General features: G+C 51.3%; 1 protein-coding gene across 1 annotated transcript in view; it reads left to right on the top strand.

Annotated features, from left to right (window-relative positions):
- Positions 1-405: 405 nt before the first annotated feature.
- The window catches only part of LOC137309862 (rab-like protein 6), a 146,854-nt gene continuing 135,171 nt past the window's right edge, over positions 406-12,088 (top strand). Inside the window, exons 1-2 of the mRNA XM_067977877.1 lie at positions 406-521; positions 2,204-2,430. Coding sequence (XP_067833978.1) covers positions 406-521; positions 2,204-2,430 — 343 coding nt within the window. The remainder of the gene's footprint in view (positions 522-2,203; positions 2,431-12,088) is intronic.

The following is a 12,088-nucleotide window of genomic DNA, read 5'->3' as shown; positions in this document are numbered from 1 at the left end:
GCGGGGGACAATGGGAGAGACGTGGGAGCGCTTTGAGTGGCATCCCCACTTCCATGTCCCCTTTCACCCTCATCCCTCCCCTGGGTCAGCGCAACATCACTCCCACCATTCTGCTGGCAGTAGGCTGGTGAGAAGATCTAAGGCCATGGATGAAGTTTCAGTCTGCCTGTTTAAGGCGATAGACATGTTGTCATCCAGAGTCCTCATGGCCGTTGTCATGGCCTGAATGGACTCATTTGTGAGCCATGCTTGAAGCTCAATGGAGGCTGCCACTCTCCCCATCGCAGACATTCTCGCACTAACCTGCATCACCAATCCACGAGTGATGGAGTTGGACTTCTCCGTCCTATCCGCTATTGTGGAGAGTGTACATGATACCTTTTCCATTACCTCCCACTCTCAACGATGGCCCCCGGGGCTCATCATCTGGGTTCAGCTGAGCAGAGCTTGGAGAGGAGTGCGTCCACCAACACGGACTCTCCACAGTTACCTCAGCCACCAGTGTCTGCTCGTGCTCACTTGTGAGTGGTGAATCACCAGGTGATAACTAACTCACTATTAGGACCCACCGAAGTGTGAGTACCTGTGCTGGTGCATGGCTGGATATAATGTGATGGTATGCCCTCAGAGGCAGGGAGCTCCTCTGAGGAATCGCCCTCTTCCATGGCCCTTACTGCCTCATCAATTCTCGAAGGCCCTGGAAGAGACCATAAAGCAATATTAAAAATCATCGCAGAAGTTAGTTTGCGATGAGCATACTGAGGTGTGCAACAGGTCAATCATTGATAATATCAGTTCATGGTGTGTGTGATGGATGTTAAAATTCTGCCACCAGCCTTTTGCGGGTTGCCAGTCTCACCATCTCTGACGGCCAGGCATGCAACTGTGTGACTGAGATCCAGGGCCATCTCCTCCGCCTCTGTGAGGGTCACTACAGTCCTCCTACTCTCCCTTGCACAATGCGCTCTCTTCTTCTACAAGGGGAGAAAGTTCAGACGTGTGAGGGAGTGAGGACGACTGGGTCACCCGATAGATGCATTGCTTTGAGTGAGGCTGCCAGTGAAAGAGATGCACCAGAGGGTGAGTATCAGATACATCACATTGCATCAGGATTGGGGTGAATGGGAGTGGTGGGTGCACAAACGGGGAGGTGAGGAAATGCACAGAAAGTGAAGGTAAGTTGGTAATGAGACTTAAGTGGGTGTGAGGAGTGATGTGATGGAGTAGGTTGGGCAAGACAGAGTTGGGCGGGGGGGGGGGGTGGGGGTGATGTCCACCACAGGATGTAGGTGAATCAGTAACTGTACTCACTTTTCCTGACCTGGTTAGATCATTAAAGCAGTCCCTGCACTGCACTCACATCCATGTCACCGTGTTCCTGCTGCTCAGCTCCTCTACCACCTCCAGCCAGGCCTTCTTGGTGGCAGAGGCAGGATGCTTCCTTCCTCCGGTCAGCCGGGTACAGTATCTCCCTCCTGCTCCTCACACCGGCCAGTAGCAACTCAAGAGAGGAGTCGTTAAAATGAGGTGCTGCCTTCCCCCTATGATGCTGCATTTTTCAATTTTCCTCCTTTCTCCTTCAAAATCCATGGTTGCAATGGCCCTTTAAATACTCCCATTCCCGGAACGTCATGCCCACTGCGCAGCTTGGAGACGCCAAACTCGGAAGTTACATTACGGGCCTTCAGTTTAGTCGTGATCACTCGAGCCGGCGCATAGAAAGGTTTTCCGGGTTTCCCGTGTGACTATTCACCCGCCTGCTGACTTTCCACTGCTAACTCTGAAATCTAGTGACTGGAATGGATCTTGTGCCACCACGAGTTCTGTCTCTACGAATGACGAACTGGATAGTTACTTTACAAAGTCAAGACATAGACTTAGAACTAATAAGTGATTCTATGGGTCGATGAACACATTTATACATTTTCACCAACATTCCTCAATATATAAAAACAGTGAAGACACAATCTCACCTGTGCAGCTGAGTGTTTGAAACATTTCGACTGTTCTCTTTCTCTCACTGACTACAGGCTACTGGTATAAATTTGCAGAATGCAGTCACTGCCCACAGAGCCATCAATCACAGAGTGCTCCTGCCAATTAAGGTCCTGTCCTTTTCCCATTGGTCTCAGAAACAGCTATCAATCAAAGTCACTACCATAGGGGAGGGCCTACACTCTGATACATGCCCCGGGGCTTCCAGTCGTCTGACTGGCTGCGTGAACAGAAGGACACCCCAAGCATCAGTGTGTCCCAGTGGTACCCCTGGCCGTCAACGCGCACCGACGGCCGTCAACGCGCACCGACGGCCGTCAACGCGCACCGACGGCCGTCAACGCGCACCGACGGCCGTCAACGCGCACCGACGGCCGTCAACGCGCACCAATGGCTATCAATGTGGGCCACCCGACAATAACACAGGATATTTGGGTGGGTAAATGACGGGTGCCTAGGATAATTAACCAATTAATACTTCAGACCACCATCGGGACAACATGGGAACTGGAGAAGGCCATTCAGTCCCTCGAGCCTGTTTAGCCATTCAATTAGATTATGGCTGATCTGTATCTCAACTCTATCTATCCGCCTTGGTTCCATAACTGTACCATGTCTAACAAAACTCTAGCAATCTCAGCTTTGACATTTTCAATTGACCCCCAGCCTCAACAGCTTTTTGAGGAGAGAGTTCCAAATTTCCACTCCCCTTTGTGTGAAGAAGTGCTTCCTGACATCACCCCTGAACGGCCCAGCTCTAAACAACCGTACATCTTCCTCAGACAATGGTCTGACCTGAGGTGTGAGCTTCTGCTTTGTGGGACCCTGGGTGTTAACTTCTTATGTGCTGTTTCCAGTAACACAAAAATACAAGTTAAAAAATTCAACATCGGCAAGAACCCATTTTGCCACAAACACTTTCACCGTCACCGAGCAGCACCAACGAGAACATAAAATCCAGTGTGAGAAAAGGCCATCGAGTGCTCTCACTACAGAGTACATTCTATCATGTACCTTCCTTTCACTTCATCCAGGGCCAGCTCGGTCATTGACCTCACCCCACCCAGAAATTTATCTGCCCTCTTGCTCTGTGCAGATTTGACTTCGAATATGGACCACCCCAAAATAGAGGACATTCTTTCATCAACTCCCCTCCGCAAATCACCAAAAAACAGAGAATCGTAGAATGATACAGCACAGGAGGAGGCCATTCGGCCCATCGAGCCCGTACCGGCTCTTTCTAAGAGCAGTCCAGTTAGTCCCATTCCCCCGCTCTTTCCCCACATTTCCTGCAAATACTTTCCCTTCAAGTATTTATCCAATTCCTTTTTGAAAGCCATGATTGAATCTGCTTCCACCGCCCTTTCAGGCAGCACATTCCAGGTCATAACAACTCGCTGAGTAAAGATTTTTTCCCTCATGTTGCCTTTAGTTCTTTTGCTCTTTATTTACTTTAGTTCAGTTTCTCTTCATTTACTTTATCTGAACCCTTCATGATTTTGAAAAACTCTAGTCTGTCATGGAGTTCTTTCCCCAGATTTTAAATATTGACTGCCCCTATCCAGAGTCCATTGTAACAGAGAGCACCGCCCCATTGAGACAACATTCGGACACACACTGCTCACCCCACTCCATTTTGATCTGAACATCTCAATCGTGGACCTCCCCCACTCCATCCTATCATAGAGCTACTCTCCCACCCAGTCCATCCAGTCTATCGCCCCCCCCCATAGAAACCAATCTATCACTGACCCTCCCCCCCATAGAAACCAATCTATCACTGACCCTCCCCCCCATAGAAACCAATCTATCACTGACCTTCCCCCCCATAGAAACCAATCTATCACTGACCCTCCCCCCCATAGAAACCAATCTATCACTGACCCTCCCCCCCATAGAAACCAATCTATCACTGACCCTCCCCCCCCATAGAAACCAATCTATCACTGACCTTCCCCCCCCCATAGAAACCAATCTATCACTGACCTTCCCCCCCCCATAGAAACCAATCTATCACTGACCTTCCCCCCCCCCATAGAAACCAATCTATCACTGACCTTCCCCCCCCATAGAAACCAATCTATCACTGACCCACCCCCCCCATAGAAACCAATCTATCACTGACCCTCCCCCCCCATAGAAACCAATCTATCACTGACCCTCCCCCCCCATAGAAACCAATCTATCACTGACCCCCCCCCCATAGAAACCAATCTATCACTGACCCTCCCCCCCCATAGAAACCAATCTATCACTGACCCTCCCCCCCCATAGAAACCAATCTATCACTGACCCCCCCCCATAGAAACCAATCTATCACTGACCCTCCCCCCCCATAGAAACCAATCTATCACTGACCCTCCCCCCCATAGAAACCAATCTATCACTGACCTTCCCCCCCCATAGAAACCAATCTATCACTGACCCTCCCCCCCATAGAAACCAATCTATCACTGACCCTCCCCCCCCCATAGAAACCAATCTATCACTGACCTTCCCCCCCCCATAGAAACCAATCTATCACTGACCCTCCCCCCCATAGAAACCAATCTATCACTGACCTTCCCCCCCCCATAGAAACCAATCTATCACTGACCCTCCCCCCCATAGAAACCAATCTATCACTGACCCTCCCCCCCATAGAAACCAATCTATCACTGACCTTCCCCCCCCATAGAAACCAATCTATCACTGACCCTCCCCCCCCATAGAAACCAATCTATCACTGACCTTCCCCCCCCCATAGAAACCAATCTATCACTGACCTTCCCCCCCCCCATAGAAACCAATCTATCACTGACCTTCCCCCCCCCATAGAAACCAATCTATCACTGACCTTCCCCCCCCCATAGAAACCAATCTATCACTGACCTTCCCCCCCCCCATAGAAACCAATCTATCACTGACCTTCCCCCCCCCATAGAAACCAATCTATCACTGACCTTCCCCCCCCCCCATAGAAACCAATCTATCACTGACCTTCCCCCCCCCATAGAAACCAATCTATCACTGACCTTCCCCCCCCCCATAGAAACCAATCTATCACTGACCTTCCCCCCCCCCATAGAAACCAATCTATCACTGACCCTCCCCCCCCCATAGAAACCAATCTATCACTGACCTTCCCCCCCCATAGAAACCAATCTATCACTGACCCTCCCCCCCCCATAGAAACCAATCTATCACTGACCCTCCCCCCCCCCATAGAAACCAATCTATCACTGACTCTCCCCCCCCATAGAAACCAATCTATCACTGACTCTCCCCCCCCCATAGAAACCAATCTATCACTGACCTCCCCCCCATAGAAACCAATCTATCACTGACCCTCCCCCCATAGAAACCAATCTATCACTGACCCCCCCCCCGATAGAAACCAATCTATCACTGACCCTCCCCCCCCATAGAAACCAATCTATCACTGACCCTCCCCCCACATAGAAACCAATCTATCACTGACCCTCCCCCCCCATAGAAACCAATCTATCACTGACTCTCCCCCCCCCCATAGAAACCAATCTATCACTGACCCTCCCCCCCCATAGAAACCAATCTATCACTGACCCTCCCCCCACATAGAAACCAATCTATCACTGACCCTCCCCCCCATAGAAACCAATCTATCACTGACTCTCCCCCCCCATAGAAACCAATCTATCACTGACTCTCCCCCCCCCATAGAAACCAATCTATCACTGACCTCCCCCCCATAGAAACCAATCTATCACTGACCCTCCCCCCATAGAAACCAATCTATCACTGACCCCCCCCCCGATAGAAACCAATCTATCACTGACCCTCCCCCCCCATAGAAACCAATCTATCACTGACCCCCCCCCCCCGATAGAAACCAATCTATCACTGACCCTCCCCCCCATAGAAACCAATCTATCACTGACTCTCCCCCCCCCCCATAGAAACCAATCTATCACTGACCCTCCCCCCCATAGAAACCAATCTATCACTGACCCTCCCCCCCCATAGAAACCAATCTATCACTGACTCTCCCCCCCCCATAGAAACCAATCTATCACTGACCCTCCCCCCCCATAGAAACCAATCTATCACTGACTCTCCCCCCCCCATAGAAACCAATCTATCACTGACTCTCCCCCCCCCCCATAGAAACCAATCTATCACTGACCCTCCCCCCCATAGAAACCAATCTATCACTGACCTTCCCCCCCCATAGAAACCAATCTATCACTGACCTTCCCCCACCCATAGAAACCAATCTATCACTGACCCTCCCCCCCATAGAAACCAATCTATCACTGACCTTCCCCCCCCCATAGAAACCAATCTATCACTGACCTTCCCCCCCCCATAGAAACCAATCTATCACTGACCTTCCCCCCACATAGAAACCAATCTATCACTGACCCTCCCCCCCACCCATAGAAACCAATCTATCACTGACCTTCCCCCCCCCATAGAAACCAATCTATCACTGACCTTCCCCCCACATAGAAACCAATCTATCACTGACCTTCCCCCCACATAGAAACCAATCTATCACTGACCTTCCCCCCCCATAGAAACCAATCTATCACTGACCCTGCCCCCCATAGAAACCAATCTATCACTGACCTTCCCCCCCCCCATAGAAACCAATCTATCACTGACCCTCCCCCCCCATAGAAACCAATCTATCACTGACCCTCCCCCCCCATAGAAACCAATCTATCACTGACCCTCCCCCCCCATAGAAACCAATCTATCACTGACCCTCCCCCCCCATAGAAACCAATCTATCACTGACCCTCCCCCCCCATAGAAACCAATCTATCACTGACTCTCCCCCCCCCCATAGAAACCAATCTATCACTGACCCTCCCCCCCCATAGAAACCAATCTATCACTGACCCTCCCCCCCATAGAAACCAATCTATCACTGACCCTCCCCCCCCATAGAAACCAATCTATCACTGACCTTCCCCCCCCCATAGAAACCAATCTATCACTGACCTTCCCCCCCCCCATAGAAACCAATCTATCACTGACCTTCCCCCCCCATAGAAACCAATCTATCACTGACCCTCCCCCCACATAGAAACCAATCTATCACTGACCCACCCCCCCCATAGAAACCAATCTATCACTGACCCACCCCCCCCATAGAAACCAATCTATCACTGACCCTCCCCCCACATAGAAACCAATCTATCACTGACCTTCCCCCCCCCCATAGAAACCAATCTATCACTGACCCCCCCCCCATAGAAACCAATCTATCACTGACCCTCCCCCCACATAGAAACCAATCTATCACTGACCCTCCCCCCACATAGAAACCAATCTATCACTGACCCTCCCCCCCCATAGAAACCAATCTATCACTGACCCTCCCCCCACATAGAAACCAATCTATCACTGACCCTCCCCCCACATAGAAACCAATCTATCACTGACCCACCCCCCCCATAGAAACCAATCTATCACTGACCCTCCCCCCCCATAGAAACCAATCTATCACTGACCCTCCCCCCACATAGAAACCAATCTATCACTGACCCTCCCCCCACATAGAAACCAATCTATCACTGACCCACCCCCCCCATAGAAACCAATCTATCACTGACCCTCCCCCCACATAGAAACCAATCTATCACTGACCCTCCCCCCACATAGAAACCAATCTATCACTGACCCTCCCCCCCCATAGAAACTAATCTATCACTGACCCTCCCCCCCATAGAAACCAATCTATCACTGACCCTCCCCCCCCCATAGAAACCAATCTATCACTGACCTTCCCCCCCCCATAGAAACCAATCTATCACTGACCTTCCCCCCCCATAGAAACCAATCCATCACTGACCCCCCCCCATAGAAACCAATCTATCACTGACCCCCCCCCCATAGAAACCAATCAATCACTGACCCTCCCCCCCATAGAAACCAATCTATCACTGACCCTCCCCCCCCATAGAAACCAATCTATCACTGACCCTCCCCCCCCATAGAAACCAATCTATCACTGACCCTCCCCCCCCATAGAAACCAATCTATCACTGACCCTCCCCCCCATAGAAACCAATCTATCACTGACCCTCCCCCCCCATAGAAACCAATCTATCACTGACCCTCCCCCCACATAGAAACCAATCTATCACTGACCCTCCCCCCCCATAGAAACCAATCTATCACTGACCCTCCCCCCCATAGAAACCAATCTATCACTGACCCTCCCCCCCCATAGAAACCAATCTATCACTGACCCTCCCCCCACATAGAAACCAATCTATCACTGACCCTCCCCCCCATAGAAACCAATCTATCACTGACCCTCCCCCCCCATAGAAACCAATCTATCACTGACCCTCCCCCCCATAGAAACCAATCTATCACTGACCCCCCCCCCCCATAGAAACCAATCTATCACTGAATCTCCCCCCCCATAGAAACCAATCTATCACTGACCCTCCCCCCCCATAGAAACCAATCTATCACTGACCCTCCCCCCCCATAGAAACCAATCTATCACTGACTCTCCCCCCCCATAGAAACCAATCTATCACTGACCTTCCCCCCCATAGAAACCAATCTATCACTGACTCCTCCCCCCCCCATAGAAACCAATCTATCACTGACTCTCCCCCCCCCCATAGAAACCAATCTATCACTGACCTTCCCCCCCCATAGAAACCAATCTATCACTGACTCTCCCCCCCCATAGAAACCAATCTATCACTGACTCTCCCCCCCCCCATAGAAACCAATCTATCACTGACTCTCCCCCCCCCCATAGAAACCAATCTATCACTGACCTTCCCCCCCATAGAAACCAATCTATCACTGACTCTCCCCCCCCCATAGAAACCAATCTATCACTGACCTCCCCCCCCCATAGAAACCAATCTATCACTGACTCTCCCCCCCCCATAGAAACCAATCTATCACTGACTCTCCCCCCCCCATAGAAACCAATCTATCACTGACTCTCCCCCCCCCCATAGAAACCAATCTATCACTGACTCTCCCCCCCCCATAGAAACCAATCTATCACTGACCTTCCCCCCCATAGAAACCAATCTATCACTGACCTCTCCCCCCCCATAGAAACCAATCTATCACTGACCTTCCCCCCCCATAGAAACCAATCTATCACTGACCTTCCCCCCCCCATAGAAACCAATCTATCACTGACCTTCCCCCCCCACATAGAAACCAATCTATCACTGACCCTCCCCCCCATAGAAACCAATCTATCACTGACCCTCCCCCCCATAGAAACCAATCTATCACTGACTCTCCCCCCCCATAGAAACCAATCTATCACTGACCTTCCCCCCCCATAGAAACCAATCTATCACTGACCCTCCCCCCCATAGAAACCAATCTATCACTGACTCTCCCCCCCCCCATAGAAACCAATCTATCACTGACTCTCCCCCCCCCCATAGAAACCAATCTATCACTGACTCTCCCCAACCCCCCCCCATAGAAACCAATCTATCACTGACTCTCCCCCCCCCATAGAAACCAATCTATCACTGACTCTCCCCCCCCCCATAGAAACCAATCTATCACTGACCTTCCCCCCCCATAGAAACCAATCTATCACTGACTCTCCCCCCCCCATAGAAACCAATCTATCACTGACCCTCCCCCCCCATAGAAACCAATCTATCACTGACCTTCCCCCCCCCATAGAAACCAATCTATCACTGACTCTCCCCCCCCCCATAGAAACCAATCTATCACTGACCTCCCCCCCCATAGAAACCAATCTATCACTGACTCTCCCCCCCCATAGAAACCAATCTATCACTGACCCTCCCCCCCCCATAGAAACCAATCTATCACTGACTCCTACCCCCCCCCATAGAAACCAATCTATCACTGACCTTCCCCCCCCATAGAAACCAATCTATCACTGACTCTCCCCCCCCCATAGAAACCAATCTATCACTGACCTTCCCCCCCCCATAGAAACCAATCTATCACTGACCTTCCCCCCCCCATAGAAACCAATCTATCACTGACCTCCCCCCCCCCATAGAAACCAATCTATCACTGACCTTCCCCCCCCCATAGAAACCAATCTATCACTGACTCTCCCCCCCCATAGAAACCAATCTATCACTGACCTTCCCCCCCCCATAGAAACCAATCTATCACTGACCTTCCCCCCCCCATAGAAACCAATCTATCACTGACCCTCCCCCCCCCATAGAAACCAATCTATCACTGACCCTCCCCCCCCATAGAAACCAATCTATCACTGACCCTCCCCCCCCCATAGAAACCAATCTATCACTGACTCTCCCCCCCCCCATAGAAACCAATCTATCACTGACTCTCCCCCCCCCATAGAAACCAATCTATCACTGACCCTCCCCCCCCATAGAAACCAATCTATCACTGACTCTCCCCCCCCCATAGAAACCAATCTATCACTGACTCTCCCCCCCCCCATAGAAACCAATCTATCACTGACCCTCCCCCCCCATAGAAACCAATCTATCACTGACCCTCCCCCCCCATAGAAACCAATCTATCACTGACTCTCCCCCCCCCATAGAAACCAATCTATCACTGACCTCCCCCCCCCATAGAAACCAATCTATCACTGACCCTCCCCCCCATAGAAACCAATCTATCACTGACTCTCCCCCCCCCCCATAGAAACCAATCTATCACTGACTCTCCCCCCCCATAGAAACCAATCTATCACTGACCTCCCCCCCCCATAGAAACCAATCTATCACTGACCCTCCCCCCCCATAGAAACCAATCTATCACTGACTCTCCCCCCCCCATAGAAACCAATCTATCACTGACCTCTCCCCCCCCATAGAAACCAATCTATCACTGACCCTCCCCCCCCCATAGAAACCAATCTATCACTGACCCTCCCCCCCCATAGAAACCAATCTATCACTGACCCTCCCCCCCCATAGAAACCAATCTATCACTGACCCTCCCCCCCCCATAGAAACCAATCTATCACTGACCCTCCCCCCCCATAGAAACCAATCTATCACTGACCCTCCCCCCCCATAGAAACCAATCTATCACTGACCCTCCCCCCCCCATAGAAACCAATCTATCACTGACCCTCCCCCCCCCATAGAAACCAATCTATCACTGACCCTCCCCCCCCCATAGAAACCAATCTATCACTGACCTTCCCCCCCCATAGAAACCAATCTATCACTGACCTCTCCCCCCCCCATAGAAACCAATCTATCACTGACCCTCCCCCCCATAGAAACCAATCTATCACTGACCCTCCCCCCCCATAGAAACCAATCTATCACTGACCTCTCCCCCCCCATAGAAACCAATCTATCACTGACTCTCCCCCCCCCCCATAGAAACCAATCTATCACTGACCCTCCCCCCCCATAGAAACCAATCTATCACTGACCCTCCCCCCCCATAGAAACCAATCTATCACTGACCCTCCCCCCCCATAGAAACCAATCTATCACTGACCCTCCCCCCCCATAGAAACCAATCTATCACTGACCTCCCCCCCCCATAGAAACCAATCTATCACTGACTCTCCCCCCCCCCATAGAAACCAATCTATCACTGACTCTCCCCCCCCCATAGAAACCAATCTATCACTGACCCTCCCCCCCATAGAAACCAATCTATCACTGACCCTCCCCCCCCATAGAAACCAATCTATCACTGACCCTCCCCCCCCCATAGAAACCAATCTATCACTGACCCTCCCCCCCCATAGAAACCAATCTATCACTGACCCTCCCCCCCATAGAAACCAATCTATCACTGACCCTCCCCCCCCCATAGAAACCAATCTATCACTGACCCTCCCCCCCCCATAGAAACCAATCTATCACTGACCCTCCCCCCCCATAGAAACCAATCTATCACTGACCCTCCCCCCCCATAGAAACCAATCTATCACTGACCCTCCCCCCCCATAGAAACCAATCTATCACTGACCCTCCCCCCCCATAGAAACCAATCTATCACTGACCCTCCCCCCCCCATAGAAACCAATCTATCACTGACCCTCCCCCCCCATAGAAACCAATCTATCACTGACTCCTCCCCCCCCATAGAAACCAATCTATCACTGACCCTCCCCCCCCATAGAAACCAATCTATCACA

This window comes from Heptranchias perlo, unplaced genomic scaffold (assembly GCF_035084215.1).
Source record: "Heptranchias perlo isolate sHepPer1 unplaced genomic scaffold, sHepPer1.hap1 HAP1_SCAFFOLD_185, whole genome shotgun sequence".
In the NCBI taxonomy this organism is placed as follows: Eukaryota; Metazoa; Chordata; class Chondrichthyes; order Hexanchiformes; family Hexanchidae; genus Heptranchias; species Heptranchias perlo.
Note: the sequence above shows the minus strand (reverse complement) of the source record. Positions and strands in the feature narration are given on the sequence as shown.